The 18,858-nt window shown below is 44.1% G+C and overlaps 1 protein-coding gene across 3 annotated transcripts in view; it reads left to right on the forward strand.

The window, feature by feature from the left end:
- Nucleotides 1-18,858, forward strand: part of NAV2 (neuron navigator 2) — a 390,873-nt gene that overhangs the window by 335,169 nt on the left and 36,846 nt on the right. For all 3 annotated transcript variants that reach the window (XM_040980004.1, XM_040980005.1, XM_040980003.1), the window contains 5 exons: nucleotides 7,035-7,087; nucleotides 12,539-12,562; nucleotides 12,672-12,746; nucleotides 18,254-18,337; nucleotides 18,667-18,778. In XM_040980004.1, coding sequence (XP_040835938.1) covers nucleotides 7,035-7,087; nucleotides 12,539-12,562; nucleotides 12,672-12,746; nucleotides 18,254-18,337; nucleotides 18,667-18,778 — 348 coding nt within the window. The remainder of the gene's footprint in view (nucleotides 1-7,034; nucleotides 7,088-12,538; nucleotides 12,563-12,671; nucleotides 12,747-18,253; nucleotides 18,338-18,666; nucleotides 18,779-18,858) is intronic.

Below are 18,858 nucleotides of genomic sequence, written 5' to 3' on the forward strand. Positions count from 1 at the left end.
ATGGCCTCATATTACTAGAACTTGAGTTGCAGGCCCATTACTTCATAAATTTCTCATGTTTGATTATTAATCATATTATCTAATTATTTGAAATGCTGAGAGATTGAGAAAGAAAAAGACAGTGCCCATCTATTGGTTTCCTAACCAAATGCCCACAGCATCCAGAGCTGAGTTAGGCCAAAGTCAGGAGCCTGGAACTTCATTATGGCTCTCCCCTGTGGGTGGCAGGGATGCAAGAACTTGAGCCATTATCTGCTACCTACCAGGTGCATTAACAGGAAGCTAGATCGGAAGCAGAGGGTAAGAGCTGATTCCCAGGCACTCCAGTATGGGATATAGGTGTTTCAAAAAATGGCTTAACCCAGCACCCTGCAGCACCCACTGTTTCTTAGGTTTCCATGCTGGTTTACCTCTTTGTGCCTCAGGTTTTCTTTTTCTTCTTTTTTTTTCATGCTCACTGGTTTAATAGGAATAATAACAGTAGTTAGCTCCTGAAGTATGAGAATAGAGAAAAATCTAACATATAAATGTCCATGCAAGCATGTTATCACATGTCATCATCTGTAGACCAAGCTTCAGCATGAACAACTCAAAGTCCCCAGCCAGAGGATGGGCACTCTGGGGACAAGTGAAACCCGAGGTGAAAGCCATCTGATTGTGCCTTTTTCACCTATAACAAAGCAGGGGCAAGTCATAGGCATTGTCTGTTACCAGTTCCTGCAAGACTGGGGAAATAGATACACTCTGCTCCTGCTTGCTAGGGAAAAAACAAGGAATTCATGATTGTTTAGGAAATCCCCAGTTAAAAGAAGAGAGGTACAAGATAGAGACACCTGCCTTTGCCTAGAGCTATTTTTCACCAAAGTTTAAAAAAATTCAGTTACACAGCAATTGCCCCATTCTTAACTTACTTAATGTTCTTCCACTGATTTATGGATCCTTTGCATTCAGTGACATCCAAGGAGCAGATGCAGTGACATCCAAGGAGCAGATGTGAAGGCACACTTGGAACCTCCTGGGACAGTGGATTAAGGCACAAAGAAGCCTGTATTCTTGGCTGTGTTTTTCAAGATTTGAGAGTGAGAAATCAATGGTGAAGCTGCACAGAGCCGTGTCAGTGTAGGAAGTGTTGACCTGAGGTGAAAGAGCTGGTAGTTTGTCTTGTGTCTTCTTCAAGTCAAGGTGGTAGTCCAGCATAATCAAGGAACATGTTCAAGTTCCTTGATGATCACTCAGCCATAGAGTTCACTCTGTGCTGTGTTCTTCTCTTCTAAGCATACACCTGAGTGAACCATATTCAGCACAGAAACTTGTCCAGACAAGCACACTTTGCTTCTCTAAGGTCCAGAACTTTTACAGTATCATCATCAAATAGCTCTTATTTGTACCATCTGGAATCAAGTTGTCAGGCAGTCCAACTGTGGAAAATCTGGGTTGTCACAATGACATTGATAAAAACTACTTGCCCACAAGTGGTGTCTAGACTTCTACATACCTAATGACTCATAATGACAAAGAGCTGAAGTGCAGAGGTAAAAACCAGGCTTTGGGCGAGGGGGCAGGGATCATTTTCAGCATACCATGAATATGTAGCATTTTCATCTGGGAAATTTGGCATCAGGTTGCCTTTAGTTTTTTTTCATGTTCGAAAAATGAAATAGGATTTGGATAATTTGATGCCTCTAATTCCTTTGCATAAAGACTTTGGTCTTTTATTTGAAATATATAAGCCATTGCTGCAGGAACACTTGGGGAAAATTTCTTATCTCACATTTGGGCTAAGGAGAACCAAATAGCCATTCAGGTGTATCATAGTCCATAAAGCAGGACAGAACACTGGGGAGAATTAACAGAAGGATTTGTATGAGGTTTTTTGTGCCATCTAATTAGTACTTTCCATTTTGAGGGGAATAGGAATCATCAATATGTAAATTAGGTACAGTCGTGGCCCAGATGCACAGATTCAGAGTTATTTCAGGTAAATGGAGTCCCATCAGATGCATTGATGCCATCTTATAGTCAACTTTAATGGCACACACTTAGGGGGTGCTTAAGGCATTTTGAAAATGAGTGTTCTTAGAGAAAAAAAAATACCCTGTGACTTAATCAGTCGTGACTAAGAGCTGTTTCAATCTCCAACTCAGAAACCCCTGACTTGTCAGTTTATAGGGAATTTACAGGGTAGAGCATCTCATTAATGAAGAAATCTTGTGTTGCTACTTCCCTGTGTTTCTAGCCTCTGAGGTAAGTCATGAGCCGAATCCTGGCCCCTACCCTATTAGCAACATGACCTTGCATAAAGAACTTGACCTGGCTCAACCTGCTTTCTGTTCACTAAAATATGGGACGTGATCATGGCTGCTTCTGCGGATTGATGTGAAGATTAACAGAGACAAATCCTGGAAAGTGTGTAGCAAATTACTTTGAAAGGGCTTTCTTGTGTACTCAACAGTAGTACATTATTGTCCCCATCTGTGTTTAGTGCCAAAAAGGCTGAAGCAACTTGAGACTTCATGCAATTAAGACTGGATCCTTGACGTCTGGTTTCTCAATGCTCAGTCTTTCTGTCGGTGCTGTTTCTACAGGTGCCTCAGCTGGGTGTTTGAGGCTCTCTCAGTCTAGCTATGATCTTTTATTTGTTTGTATCATTGGCTGGTTGAGAGGCATGGTGGTCTGTTAGCCATGAGAAGAGGTTCTCAATTTCCCTAGCTTTGGGCTGCACCACACGCACTAGAGCGCACTGCAGAGATTCACGTTCCCTCTGCACCTGCCTTGTGGGGTGTGCTTGAACACATCACTTAAATAGTGTAATTTAATTTTTTAAAATGTTTGTTTATTATTTGTTTCAAAAATACCATTGAACCTGTTGGCTCACTTCCCCAAATGCCTGGGAGCCAAGAACTCTATCCAGGGCTTTCACAGAGGAGGAAGGGGCTAAGCTACTAAAGTCATCACTTGCTGCCTCCCAGGGAGCACATTAACAGAAAGCGAGAGTTAGGACTTGCAGTGGGACACAAACCTTGGCACTCTAGTATGGAATGTGGGCATTCCAACCAGTGTCTTAACCTGCCCCTCACTTAACCAGTCTGCATCAACTCACTGCTAAACAAGGCTATAAACTCCTGCTTAGTCTGGTTTTATGATATGTAAATTCTCTGGGATGATGAAGATCACATCAAGAAGCAGTACCACAGTACAAGTGGAAAGTACTTTAGTTAACAGGAAGCTATACATGTGTGGCAGTCTAGGGAATGCTTGGATGTTACATCATAGATGTGTTGTTGCTTCATTCTGTCTAGTGGTTTCACCCATACTGAAGCATTTTTCTTCTCAAACTGCAGTACTGGCTAATGCCCATTTGATGATTTAAGGGGGGGGAGGAATTAGGAAATCGTCCTAAAAGACACAAAGAGAAAAAAAATAAAAACAACTAACTTGGGGACATCACCAAAGGCAGAGCATCCTCGAGAACAATGGTCAGCACAACTTGTTCTTAGACTGCTGTGTGGCCTTAAGCCAGTCGTTGAACTTCTCTTGTGTTTCCAATTCCTCAGTGGCTGAGGTGGCTGCAGTAGCCAAGACAATTCAGCTCTCCCTTGGTTTCTTATTATGCCTGTAGGGTTTTGGAGGTACAGGGATAGGGAGGAAAATGGCATGACATATTGTAGTTGTTCAACTCGCATGAGCATTTTATTGCCTGGAAGTATCCATGCCACATAACCTAAGTTCTGACTTGGCTCAGTCACTTGAAGGAGAGCCAATGGCAGCGGTTCGGGCAAGCCACATTCAATTTGGGGTTGATGCTGGAAATCAAGTCATTTCTTTCTTTGGACCACAGCCTTGTTGTTGCTATTTATGAAGGGAGGGGAGTCATTACAGATAAATTAATTGCTTCTACCCTAAGCCTGCCAAGTGTACTCTTCTCTGCCCACGTTGGGCTGAGTTATAGCAGAAGCTGGGTCAGGATGTTTATGTAAATGAGATGTAACAATCCAGCAGATTATGCAGGCCTCTGGAGCCAACCTCAGACAGGGCAGTCATGCAGCTATGATTGACACATGAACCATCTCTCTTCATCCAACTTGGCCTCCAGTGTAGTCTCTCCAACACTGTTTGAGACATGCTGCTAAAGGAGCTTGTTTTTTTGGAACATGAAGCAGCTAGGTGAGGCATTGTTGACATAATAGAACTGAAAGACATTGTTGCTCGTTAGCACATAAAGCTGAGTTTTTGAAAGTTGATTCATTTATTTAGTTTAAAGGAAGAGTGATAAAGAGAGAGAACGAGGGAGAAACAGAGGGAGTTCTCCTATCTGCTGATTTACTTCCCAGATGGCCACAGCAGCCAGGCCTGAGCCAGTCTACTACCAGGGACTCTGTGGGTATCTCATGTGTGTGGCAAGGACCTAAGTACTTTTGCCATCATTCACTGCCTTCGCAGGAGCATTAGCAGGTAGGTGGACCAGAGGCCAAGCAGCCGTGACTTGAATCAGTACTCCTTTATGGGATGCCAGCATTGCAGGTGGCTTAACCCACTGCACCATAAACCCCAGTGTTTTAACTTGATTCTTCATGGAGTATGAATCAGATTGATCATGAAGAGGAGATCTAGAATTCAGGTCATTATCATCAAGGGTTGTTTCTGTAGCAACTAAATAGACAGCCTCAGAGCAGCAGATAGCTACTCTGAGAGAGGTGGGTTGAAATAACTGTCAAGAAACTTCTTGGGGAAGCTCTTAAATGAATGAGGAAGCCCTAAAAGGAAGAAGGGGGACCTTGGGAGGAGAAAGCCCATGCAGGTGGTAGAGGATGAAAAAAGCTCCCCCAAAAGACGGAGTGGTTTTGACAGGTGGTATCTGGATTTGTCCTAGGCAAAGAGAACTGTGTGGGCAAAGGCTACAAGCAAAACTCCTAGAGCATGCTTGGGAGAGAAGTGCAGGATTCGGTGTGTTGGGAATGTGTAAAGGAAGAGGGGAAAGACAGGCAAGGTGGGTTGAAAGACTGGAGAGGTACCTGAGTGTTAGGGTGAGTTGCTCATCAGACACCTTGTTGGCAGGTAGCTCCAGCCTACGGCTTATCCAGGCATGAGTTCACTTCTTGTGTGTCAGACAAATGCCATTGAGGGCATGTCAGAAGCTCTTCTGCAACCTCCCACTTTCAGGCTGCAGGATACAGCACAGTGTGGGACTAGAGCCGTTGCACTCAGCATCAGGAAATCTGTGCTCAGGAAATCAGGCCTACAGTCAGCAGAGCAGTATTTCTGTCTTTTAACAAGGTATCAGGAGGTTGCCAAAAAAACATGGTTCCCAATAGAAGGCAGCCAAATACCTAGTACTAGAAAACTCCATTTAGAAATTAGAATGGATATGGGCCAGCACTATGATGTAGCAAGTTAAGCCTCTGTTGTGGCGCCAGCATCCCATATGTGTGCTGGTTTAAGTCCCAGCTGTGGAATTTAGCTCCCTGCTAATGGCCTACAAAAGTCAGCCGAGGTTGGCGCATCAGCTTGGGCTCCTATGCCCACAATGGAGACCCAGTAAAAACTCTTGGGTTCTGGCTTCAGACCGACCCAGTTTCAGCAGTTGCTGCCATCTGGGAAGTGAACTAGTGGATGAAAGATCCGTCTCTCATCTTTCTGGCTTTGCCGTTCAGATAAAAGCAAGTAAATTAAAAAAAAAAAAAACATACAATAAAATGTCTCTATTGTTGGCAAGACAGGATTGCTATAGGAGCCCAGTCATGGTTACCAGCCCGAGGGCCTGGCATGGTAACCTAGTGGCTAAAGTCCTTGCCTTACATGCTTCGGGATCCCATGTGGGTGTTGATGCTGGTTCTAATCCCAGCAGCCCTATTTCCCCATCCAGCTCCCTGCTCTTGGCCTGGGAAAGCAGTGGAGGATGGCTAAAAGGCTTAGGACCCTGCACCTACATGGGAGACTCGTAGGAAGCTCCTGGCTCCTGGCTTCGGATTGCCTCAATACCAGCTGTTGTAGCCACTTGGGGAGTGACATATCCTCCTCTCTGTATATCTGCCCTTTCATTTAAAAAAAAAATCTTAAAAAACAAAAGGTACCAGCCTGAAATAGAGGCAGATGGCACCTGATAATTACTTTGTAGATAATCTAGAGATCAAATGAAGAATCTGTGTTTTTGTGGTTATGTGAAATTTCTCTCTTTTTTTTGTTTTCTTTCCTCCTCCTTTTCTCCTCTCTTCTTATCTGTGTTAAGTCCGATTGACAGAGAGAGAAACAACCAGGGAGAGATCCTGAGAGATTGTCCATCCACTAGTTGACTCTCCAAATGGCTGTAATGGCTTGGGCTGGGCCAGGCCAAAGGCATGAGCCTGAAGCTCCACCTGATCATCCATATAAGTGTTAGAGCCTCAAGTGTTTGGGCCATCTTTTACTGCTTTGCAGATTCACATTAGCAGGGAATTGGATAAGAAGTAGAACAGCCAGAACTGCAACTTGTATTCATGGGTTGCCAGTATCTTGGTAGGCAGCTTAATTTGCTTCACTGCAATATGGCCCCAGGGTATGTTTTGGTATTTTGTGTTGTTTTGTGTTTGAAAGGAAGGGTTCTAACGAAAGAGGAGAGAGATCTTCTATCCACTGTAAATGACTGCAACTGCCAGAACTGGTCTGAAGCCAGGAGCTAGTAGCTTCTTCTGGGTCTCCTAATGGATGCAGGGGCCCAAGCACTCAAACCATCCTCTGATACTTTCCCAGGCCACAAGCAGCCAGTTAGATTGGAAATGGAGTAGCCAAATTGGCACCCATGTTGGATGATGGCACCAGAGTCAGTGACTATTCACAACATGGAAGCCCAGCATATTTTTCTCAATAGGTGCCCTTCTGCATAGTCATCTAGAACGATCTAAATGGCCAGCAGCTTTTCAAGATTTCAGAGCAGGATGGGAAGTGTCTGGGAATAGTGAGGACACACACCGGTACCCATATGGGAGAGAATTAGTTAACTGAGCCACTGTGCCAGGCCCACAACTCACCTTTTCTCTTTTTTTTTTTTGTTCCAATAGTCCATGGGTCCTCACTCTCCTTGGTTTCCAGCACGTCATCCATTTACTCTACGGTGAGTATAAATCGATGCTGTTTGGGTTTGATCATGAGTGCTGGGGTTCTTTTATCAAAAATGTCAAAAGCGAAATATAAGCATATCTTGTAGAGACCATTTCCATTATATAATGATCAATAAACCGGGACAGATCTGAAATTCACAAACAGCTATTAATTATAAAGTACCAACGAATCAATCACTAACAGACAGCCTTATTAAAGAGACATTGTGCTTTGAAAAGTAACCATTCAGAATGTGTGGGAAACTTGACCACCTGCCGGCAGCCTGGGAAAGCAAAGATCTTAACCAATATACTAATCCTCTCTCTGCCTCAGTTTCTTTATCAGTAAAGTACAAAGCATGCTCCCTGCCTTATAGACATGTAATGCAGATGAAACATGATAAAGATGGTGTTTCACTATGATACAAATTCTTTGAGGACAAAGGCTTTTTTTGTATTTCTAGTTCCTGAAAGAGTTAAGCACATAGTATTCCAAGTATGAAGTTTGAAATAAATCAGAACATGTACTGATTTATTAACAATGTACTGATGTAACATGTACTGATTTAACAATGACTGCAGCATGTACAACTCCAAGAATGTACTCATAATACTACCTGTTAGGGACAAAAAGTCAATTGAACCACAGCCAAATGTTGTACATTTGGAATTTTAGTACCACTGGATGTGTTCAATAGTATTTTTTTTTAATAGCTCTACACTATTTTGCTTATAAATACTAATCTGGAAATTCCTACAGGATGAGAAGTCACTCTCTGGTTGTTAATTAGAAGTTCCTTAGCCCTTACTTCTGGAAACAAATGTTTTGATAATTGAGAATTTGATAAGGCTATATGTATATAGCATAGAATAAGAGGTCATGAGAGAATCAAGTCAGAGATCAGGGCCTAATTCGTCTTTCTAGGTTCAGAATGGGCAAACAGGCTTCAGGAGTTACTGGCCTCGTCTGAAGTAAAGGACCTGAAAACTTTTGTTTTGCATCTGTACCTCCAACTCCACAGTTCCTTTTTCCTTGACTAGTCAGCTTGTTTGAAATTGCATCACTGAGTCCTGGCTTTCCTTTGAAGGGTTTTCTGTAGAGGAACTTGGCCAGAAGGTTTGGCTAATCCAAGAATACACAGTGATAAGCTTCCACCTCTCAGCGAGTAGATAAACTAAGGTTTTCCTTCTGGAATGAAACTCTCTGAGATATGGGTACAAAGGTGATAGTTACAAATCTGAATTCACTGACACCATATATATGTGCCAGGCTTTTGACTGGGGAGAGAAAGCAGCCGTGTTGCTGAAAGGGGAAGCAGGAAGCCCTTGAGAGCACCCTGGTGCAGGGGCTTCTGCAGTCTCACAGGGTGCAACATGGAAACGTTAGCAGGTGCTTCAGGGCCCAGCTGGTGTTTCTCCAGCGATTCCTCAGAACAGAGGAAGACAGAGCCTTCGCAGGAGAGTGCGAATTGAGAGGTTGTGTCCCTGCAGCTTTACAGGAAGAGCACAAGCCCTCTTGCAATGAGTGTTTACATCTAGGGAATAATTATGTGTCTTCCCTAGGACACCCCCTTCCTGCAGCCCCCTGCAGCTCTCACTGGGAAAAGCCACTCTTCCAGTGACTGCTATTCAGAGAGAGCAGACTCGTGAAGGTGGTATTTGTGTGAAACTTGAAATTGTCCTTTCCAGCTTGACAAATCTTCAACACGTTACTAAAGACAAATAATAATTTTCAATGCTGTGTTTATCTGGACAGCAAAAGACCAAGGTATAAATTTAGTTTTTTTGTATCATGTGACTTTGGACACATGACCTAGCTTGGGTGTCTCTGGGTTATGTCTTTGGTATCAGGAAGCTGAGCAGGTAAACTTGTGAGATCCCCAGACATGAGTCCTGGAGTCAACAGTTCCCATTTATTGTCCTGACTCATGCCTTCTACAATAGTAAGGTTCATTTGCAGACTTTAAAAAGAATAGTCTCTCATTTGAATGTTTCCATGTAAGAGAAATTCTGTTAATTTTAGAGAAACTACAAGTCTGTTAGTCTCTGCTAACATCCAGCTGTGGTACGTGAGATTTGTCTGTAATTAGCTTCTGGGTGATGACAAAATTCTGAAACAACTGCTCAGATACGTTTGTAAATGGTAAGGTGAATAAGGTCATGTTTGTTTTTTAGAATGAGATCTGTGGATTCTTCTAGGTTACCCCAGAATCAGATCAGAGAGCCTGCTTCTTAACTGTGCAGTGTAAAGGCTCCTACTAGATAACCATAGGTTCTTTCCTTGGCGTCAGAGTTTCTCTCTTGGTTAGTAGGGTGTAGCAGTTGAGTTCCTAGAATTGCTGAGTGTATGGAGCCCACAGTTCAATTAGGGTTTCTAGATATACAGAAGAGCCACAGCAGCCTGGGGCAAGATGAGAGACAGGATTTCTCCGAGCTACTGTGCAGCATGGGACCCAACCCCAGGGAGATGGGCCCAGTGTGGGTCAGAGGCCTATGCCTGGGGAAGGACTAATAAAGGTGTTCAGAGGTAGGGAGAGTCTTAGGTACGTGAATGAGTCCAACAGACCTTCACCAGCCTTCCAGATGTTGGACAGCTGTGTCATTCTCACCATTGCCTTTTTCTCCTTTGTATCAGTTTCAGAAAGTAGGGCCTGAGTTCTGGAAAGGCTCCATGAGAATGGAGCTATAATAGAACAGGACAATGTGGTAGTTGAACTCACAAGCTTGGGGATGAGACTACCTTGGACCCAGTCTCAGCCTGGCTGCTTGCCAGCTGTGACTATGAACCAATTATGTAAGTTCTCTCTGTTAGTTTCCTCATATAGAAACCAGAAATTGGTTGTGTTAGTGCTACTACTCAAAGGGATGTTATAAAGATTAACTGGATAATTAACGCAAAGTGGAGGGTTGCTAACACATGAGAGTGTTCAGCAAATGCTATGTATTAGCAGAACGTAACTGACAGGAGAGCTTGGACTTCATCATACCCAGCCATATCCTAGGTTCTAAAAGCAGTGCCTGATACATTGTAGGAAACCAATAAATGTTTGAGAAGTAGTGATAGTAGGGAAGGATGGATGAATAAATAGACCAATAGGGATAGATAATTTTAGCTGGGAGAGCACGATTAGCCATGAGGAAGACATATTCATCTCCTGAAAGAATTTTTTAGAGAAATTGTGTAGCTGTGTCACTATAGGCAAGACAGTTACCCTCTCTTGCTTTATGGTGTTACTGCAAGAATTAAATGAATTTGGCCCATGTACTTAATAGTTTTATTTATTTATTTATTTATTTATTGCTGTTTTTAGGAATCAGCCAGGAGGGAGGGGGCACTTGGGTCAGATCAGGAGGGAAAGCTGTGGAAAGTCAGACAGGAAGCAGCCACCCCCATCACTGATGGATGTGGGGTCTGGAGCAGCTAACGAACCATATCCCCAGATGCTGACATTTTTAAATAGTGATATATTGATCCTCGCACAGTAGCCTGGTAACTGGAGTCCTCACCTTGCACACACTGGGCTCCCATATGGGCATCGGTTCATGTCCTGGCTGTTCCACTTGCCATCCAGTTCCCTGCCTGTAGACTGGGAGGTCAGTTGAGGACGGCCCAGGGCCTTGGAACCATGCATCTGCATAGGAGACCTAAAAGAAGCTTTTGGCTCTTGGTTTCCGATCAGCTCGACTCCAGCCATTAAGGCCCCATGGGTAGTGAACCAGCAGATGGGGGATTTTTCTCTCCATCTCTCCTTCACTCTGTAAATCTGCCCTTCCAATGGAAATAAATAAATATTTCAAAACAATAATGATTTATTGCAAGCAAAATTATGATACTTGGGCCTGGCAGCATGGCCTAGCTACTAAAGTCCTCGCCTTGAACGTGCTGGGATCCCATATGGGCGCCAGTTCTAGTTCCGGTGGCTCCATTTCTCATCCAGCTCCCTGCTTGTGGCCTGGGAAGGCAGTCGAGGACGGCCCAAAGCTTTGGGACCCTGTACCCGCATGGGAGACCTGGAAGAGGTTCCTGGTTTCCAGCTTCGGATCGGCACAGCACCAGCCATTGCGGCCACTTAGGGAGTAAATCAGAGGATGGAAGATCTTCCTCTCTGTCTCTCCTCTTCTCTGTATATCTGACTTTGTAATAAAAATAAATAAATCTTAAAAAAACAATTATGGTACTTAGCCAGGACTTAAAACAAAAAGAGATTTCCAGTGATGATCACTCACTCAGCTAGTCCCCAAGTCACTTGTACCCCAGGGAAATTAGAGTGGTGGATGGAGAGAAAGGCATGGGCACACCTAATGTTTGCAGAGAGAGAGCGAGAGAGAGAGATGGAGAGAAAGATTTAATGTACTGCTTTGTTCTCCAAATGGCAGAAATGTGATAGCTGGACCAGGCTGAAGCTAGGAACCAGTAGCTGTATCTGGATCTCTTGTATGAACACAGGGGCCTAAATACTTGGGTCATTTTTCACTGCCTTCCCAGGTACATTAACAGGGAGCTGGATCAGAGGCAGAGCAGCTAGGATACCGACTGCACCCCAGTGTGCAATACTGGCATCACAGACAGCAGCTTAACACACTACACCACAGTGGTAACCCCACAGATATGTTCTCTGTGGGTTTCATTGGGAATCAGGAAAGGGAAAGATGGGTTCCTCCTGTAGCAGCTTCCTCCTGCCTGTATGGGTTCCTGCTGTGTGAGAAGTTAAATCGTTTGAGTTTCTGACTTGCTAGTACCTGTGTACCCACATCCTCAGAGCCAGCAGGGAAGGTCCTGACTGTCACAGGGGCTTGAGGGTTTGCCTTCCGTCACCAGGGTCCCCGGTGTTTGTGAGGACTCAAGACATAGCAGCAGGAAGATGCGGGAAGCATTTATCCTCCCACCCTCTGAAGTTACTGGGCTGGCTGAGTTGGAGCTCCCAGCCCGTTCCCACTGAGGTTTTTCTGCCCTGTTTCTGCTCCTGCTGTAGTGTCCTGGGGTGGGAGGAGGAGGAGTAAATAAACCTAGCAGCGATCCAAGGGCAGCACAGCCAAATAACATTCAGTGATCATTTCCATTTGAAATTCAGACTAGCAATAAATGATTTTTTTAACGTAAATATGTTGCCAGTATGGCTCCATTTCCTGTGAGATTTGGATGTTGCCTGAAGTTTTGTGGTTCCCTGTGCTGGGTCTGACTCATGCCCTTCCCAGCAACTTCCCTCCTTCCATCTCTACTTGGGGGTGGGGCACTTCACAGCCAGAACACCTGGAATGTTGTTCTCTCCCAGAATGACAAGCCATTTGAGTTTGACTGATGAGTGGACTTCGTTAAATCAGCTTATTCATATAACTACACTGGGGGGAAAAAGGCTTACCTTCCAGACTGCTCTGTGAGTCCACGTAAGGCATTCTGTGCAGGCCAGCCTTTGCTGTGCATTGTTCCCCCACTGATCTGATTTCCTCTCTTATTATCTTTACAGCCTGAAGAAAAGTGTCAGTCCGAGGTAAGTGGCAGTTTGCTGGTGGTACTTTCTGTTTTGGCCGTTCTCAGTCGTTTTGCCACACTCAAATCGGGAAGACTCCTGAAGTAAGTCTGTCTCTTGTCATCTTCAGATTCGCAAACTACGGCGGGAGCTGGATGCCTCTCAAGAGAAGGTTTCAGCATTGACCACACAGCTGACGGCAAATGTAAGCACAGATGCAGTTCGTAGATGGAGGGGCCACAAGCAGGCATCTGTTCCTGAGTGCTGTAGGAACAGCACAGTGGAATACCAAGGATCCAGGCTGTAGCCTGCTGGCTGTGGATGTCACTGCCGCTCTGACTTGGCTAGAACCTACCAGACTGATAAGTTCAGTGTCATGAAGATGATAACCCTTATGTCTTACTGTTGTCTGTGATCACTGCTTACAATAGGTAGCTACAATGTGTATTTATTTTCATTTACATGAAAGAGTGAGAGACTGAGAAAAAAAAAATCTTTCCTTTGCTAATCCACTCCCCCGAATACTCAAAACTATGATATCCAGGGCTTCAGGTATATCCTAGTCTCCCAGTGAGTTGCAGGTATCCAAGTACTTGAGCAACCACCTGCTGCCTCCGAGACAGCAGTAGCAGGAAGCATGTACTTAAGTGCTTTATTAAGATGTTAATTTCAAGGGGGACAGTGGACTTGGAGAATAAGACTGTGGTTGAGATCCCATGTGTCACAGAGGAGTGTCTGGGTTCCATTCCTGGATCTGTCTCCGGAACACCAACTTCCTGCTTATTCAGACCCTGGAAAGTGACATGTGATGTATCAAGTGGGCTTGCGTCCCTGCTGCCCACATTGGACACCAGGATTGAATTCCCAGCTTTGGTCCCATCGGGGGCCCTTGTGGGCATTTTGGAAGTGAACCAGCAGATGGGATCACTCACTCTCACTCTCTTGCTCTTTTTTTTTCTTTTAATTTCTCCCTCTTAAATTAGAAAAGGAAAAAAAAAAGATGTTAATTTCCCTTTTCTTCCTGTAAATTTTGCCCTTATGGGAAAACAAAGAAGAAAGAAAAGAAAGGGAGCAAAAAATAAACTTAGGGCTCTGCGGTAAATATCCAGCTACTCCTTAATTATAATGTATACAATGACATGTTCAGAAGACAGTGCCAACCAGCAGCATTCAATTCAACAACTGTTTGAGTGCCAGCTATGCCTCAGGCATTGTGGGTTCAATAGCAAAGCAAGCAGTCACTGTCATCCTTGTGTTCAGTCTCTGCTCCTTCGGAGACACAAAACAAACAATGTTGCCATGACACGATAACTACTCAAGATAAAGGGAGGGAGCTGTGGGAGAGCAGAAGAAAAACGGCAAATTCTGTCTTGGTGGGGGATGGGAAGGAGATCCCACAAAGGACTTCCTGGAGGAGGCAGCAGTTAATAGGTGCTACATAGAAGCAATTACATACAAAAAGCGTCCTGACAAAAGAGAAAAAGCCATGCTGAGGCTAGAGTAAAAGTTGGTGCGCTTGGAACTCTAGGTAGCTTGGCATGTTTAGAATCCATGGCTTGGATGAAGGAGAGAGATGGAGAGAAGCAGCAGGTGGCGAGGTAGAAGGCTCAAGCATATGTACCATTACGTAGAGTTTGAGCACACTTCTGAAGTTGAAAGAGCTGTCTTGGGGTGTTAAGCATGCAGTGCAGTGATCTGGTTCTGTTCTTTAGCAAGCATCCTGGCTGGTGTGGGTGTCTGATTAGGGTAGATCAAGTAGAGGCAGAGAATCTACTGTGCTGCAGTAGAGCTGCAGGCACAGCCCAAGACATCTTCGAAGGGTTTTGGAAGGTGCCAGGCTGCCTCCTGAGCAAGGTCCCCTGCTCAGGACTTCACACCCAGCCGGGGTGCAGAGATCGGTGAATTCAAGTCGGCCAAGAGCAGGCTGTAAACATTGAAGCAACTTCAAAAGGTTGCCTTCCTTTGACTGGGACACTGAGTCAACACAGCAGAACAATCACTGGCCTTGTTTCTGCTCTGGCAAGTCCTAGCCCAAGTCTGCTGCAGGAGACCATCTTCGCCTGAAGTCTGCACATGAAGTCATGAACACAGAGTCTGACTTCAATAGTTGGTAGCTGCTCTCATTATTACTCAATTTCTTAATTCCTCTTCCATTTCTAGATATCTAATTTTCTCCCATAATGCTCTAACGTACTACTGACCAGCTATATGTTGTATAGTCCATTATTTTCTTCTCCAACTGTCTATAAAACAGCATCAGAATAGAAGTGAGAACTGAATTCTGGAACTTAGATACCAATTAGAATAATCAGCAAAGGCATTGTATGAACAGATCTATCATCTGGATAACCAGATGTGTGCATCTGAATCCAAAAATCAAATCTGTTCCCAGTAAACCACTGTCTCCTGGGATAATTCAAGCAGGTGAGATTGGACAGCAGCATCTACCCAAGTGATTCTGAGTTCTTTCCTGGTTCAGAATTCCAGCTGACACTTGTTACTCTTCTCTAACCGGTTCATAGTTGTTAATTTAGTCCTCAGTGAACATGGGTTCATGGCAGAGGTGACCTTGCACTGGCCGTTTGGAACTCTGCCTGTGTCCCAGAACAGGCAGAGTGAACGAGATCCCTCACATTATTCCAAAGGTGTGTTCTGCTTCCTGCAAAAGCCATTGAAACCACCATTGTTTTTAAGTCAATATTTAGTCTTACCATACACAACCAGTGATACTAGCGTGTTTTATTGTCTGCCATCTTTCTCACAGACCAGGCTGTGTTTGTTTTTTTAGCACAAACTACTCCAAGCTGCCTTCTCTGGGTATTTTCCTACCACTCGTGTTTGTTTTCTCTGGGAATGTGAGAATGGTGCTTGGAGAGAGGGCTCTTCTGTGGCTATGAACCCAGCCCAGCACAGCCCCTGCACAACCCATGTTTTCATAGTTGTGTTCAGGACACAAAGGCAGCCCTCTTGCTTGCCAGCAAAATGAGATCCTCTGGTTCTTCGAAGCGAATGCATTTCTTGATGAGCCTGCAGAAACACTTTCTCAATAGCAGGCTTGATGGAGTCAGGTTTGGGCTTGGGATTTTAATTGCATAGAAAATGTGAAGGCCTGCAACTGGAGCTGGGAGTGGTAATCAGATGCGTAATGAAAATAAATGGAGACGGACTCGTGTGAGTATAACCTTGTTATTCCTGTGCAGTGTGAGGACATCCGTGTCTTTGCCCATTGTTGGTCTCCTCTGTGACTGTCTTGAATTGACTGGTTTTATCACATTTGCTGGAGCAAACTAAAGCATATCTATTTTAAAAGAGGCAGAATTATTTTATCCCTTTTTGTTATACAGAGTAAGAAAGAAGCTTGCTGCTTCACTTAGCTTTGTGTTACAAGTGCTCCCTACCAACAGTGGGCCAAGAGGTGTCTTAGCCCTGTTGTGGCTGCTGGATTAAGTTGATTAGCTGAGATCATGAACTCACTCTTCCCATCTCTTCTTAGTCTGGAATGCCTCACAGCCCAGGGAGGGCAAAGGCCTCTCCAAGAGTCCTGCCTGTCCCTTCTGTGATTCCATTTTTGTGTGGCGCTGTGCCCTGCATCATCTTGCCCTCCAGAATGTCACAGCATGATCAAATCTTACTTTTCCCAGGGCTCTTCCTGAATATGCCCTGGTGGTCCTTGTCCCATCTCCTGTGGCCCTGTGTTGACTCCAGCATCCACTAGTCACATAAGGATGCTTCAGGAAATGCATGGAGAAATGGAATTTTAGAAAAAAGTTTAGAGGCAAGCATTGTGACACAGCAGGTTTAGCTACTGCTTGAGGTACACACAATCCCAAAATGTTGGTTTAAGTCTGGGCTGCTCTGTTTCCAATCCAGCCTTCTTCTAACTTGAGGCAGTGAATGATAAGTAAATGTTTGGGTTCCTGCCATTCACATTGGTGATCCAGATGGAGTGCCTGGCCCCACCCTAGTTGTTTCCAGCATGCAGGGAGTGACATTGGATGGAAATTCTCTTTTTCTGTCTCTCCCTGTAACTCTCCCTTTTAAATACCAAAATAAATGTTTCTAAAAAACTAACTAAAATTTATTTAATGTAAAATTTTTGAAATATATGTGTAATTTTTTCATAATACATATTTTCCCATGAATGATCTTGAAAACTCATTTGCATGGATTTAAAAAATGTTTGCACCAAAATAAATTTACTTTTACTTACCATAAACTTTTTGAAAAACATTTATATGCTACCCTCATATTTTGTCACTTTCTCATTCTCAAACTTCATGTGTTCTCTAATTGCTCACAAAGTTGTAGGCCATTTTCACTTGTCTTACTTCAGTTAGTGTTCAGAATAACCCTGGGAGGAAGATAGTCGTTATTCCCATTTCATAGGTGAAGAAAGTGAGACCAATAAAATTAGATGATTTGCCCAGCATCATGAGTAATCAGAAAGCACTAGGATGAGCACCACAGACCTCTAACCTCTGGCTGTGCTCCGTGTGCCACACTGCCTCTCATCCAGCTGCTCTTCTTTTTAGTCCAGCATACATCTGTCAAGTGGCTGCTTTGTACCAGCAATGAGGAGGCAGGGGTGAGCAAGTGAACAGGAAAAACCCGTCTCATCTGATGCCCAAATTACTCTAACAGGAGGACAGGCATTTGTTCCAATGATGCAGGTAGAATTTAGAAAGTGGAAGGTGGTCCTGGCTGGCTCATCAACTCATTGTCTGGCTAGGAACTCTTCAGCATAATTGTTTTTTTTTTTAAGAAAGCTATTATTTGCTCTTGGTTTTAATGGCATTGCAAGGATCCTCATTCTGTCAACCAACATTTCACCTGTTCCTCTGGGTTAGGGATAAGGCTTGGGGTGGGGACACAGAGCTGTCTCTTTCCCTGAAGATATAGAGAAGGTAGCAGGTAGGAAAATGTCACATTTCTTAGTTCTAAGATATATATGTTTTTTTTTCCTCACATTTTAACATCTCTGAAAATGGAATTCATACTGTAATTATAATTACTGCATTTTTTAAAAATGTGCTAGTAATAGATAAAATAATGGCACATCTAATGTTGCACTCAAAAGATATGTATAAAAGTACATGAAAGCCTTGGGGGAAATTCTTAAGTCCTTGGGGGACCTGGAAAATGTTTCTCCAAGGAGGTAGCAGATGGGCCTTTCAGTGGCTTTTTTATTAAGCAGGATTATAACAAGCAAAGCCAGCTATTTTGTTCCTGCATTCTACAAACATAACTAATAGGAGCCTCTGCTGTGAGCTTGGTGCTCGTTGAACAAAAGAGCACCCTGTGGTGTACCAGAGAAAGCAGACATAAGCCAACAATCATTTTCAACTGGTATGGCACAGAGCATGTGTCACAAGGAGTGTGTGCTTGTGAACCAGCCCAGTCTGGAACTGTGATGGAGACATGAGTGGAGAGCTCCTGGAAACAGACGTGTAAAAATGAGTCAGGCAAGGAGGGATGTGGAGGAAAAAGCAATCCAGGCAGCAGGGAAGGGATGCACAGTTGCCCTGCGGTGGGAAGGAGCACAGCGTGTTTGAGTGGGTAAAGGGCTAAGAGTGACTGGATTCCAAAGAATGGTGGGAAGAGGCAGCTGAAGAGTTAGGCAGGGGTCAGATTCCCGCCTTTAGGACATGGCACCTTCCGTCACTCCTGCCTTGCACAGTGGCATGACTGAGGCTCTGTGTCTTCTGCTTCCAGGCTCACCTGGTGGCAGCCTTTGAACAGAGTCTCGGGAACATGACAATCAGGCTGCAAAGTTTGACCATGACAGCCGAGCAGAAGGTAAGTCAGGAAGGATGATTTTTTTTCCCCCTGCTTGGATAGAACAACATGCATGAAAATATTATTGTCTCTAGATCCATTATACAGAGCTTACTCCTTAAACCTATGAGATCCTAATTACCCACAGTAGATCTGTTAAGGGGCAAATAAGATGTGGGTCAAGGATTTCCTACTTAGATTCTTACTCCTCTTGTATGGTCATTTATGCCCAAGACAGGTTCTGCTGAGCTCCTCATTCACTACTCCCCTCTATTGAGTCTTAAGTTGTTGTTCAGTTAAACTTTGTGCAGAATGATTTCATGGTGATCATACTTCTTTCTGTGCCCCAGGATTCAGAACTGAATGAGTTAAGGAAAACCATTGAGCTGCTCAAGAAACAGAACGCAGCTGCCCAGGCTGCCATTAATGGAGTAATTAACACACCGGAGCTCAACTGCAAAGGTAAAGTAAGAGAAAACAGTGCTTAGACAAAACAGCCTGCCTGTCCTTAGGGGCCCTCCACTGATTTGTCTGATGCAACC

The sequence above is a fragment of the Ochotona curzoniae genome, unplaced genomic scaffold (genome assembly GCF_017591425.1).
Source record: "Ochotona curzoniae isolate NIBS_2020 unplaced genomic scaffold, NIBS_Ocur_1.0 contig_3432, whole genome shotgun sequence".
Classification (NCBI taxonomy): domain Eukaryota; kingdom Metazoa; phylum Chordata; class Mammalia; order Lagomorpha; family Ochotonidae; genus Ochotona; species Ochotona curzoniae.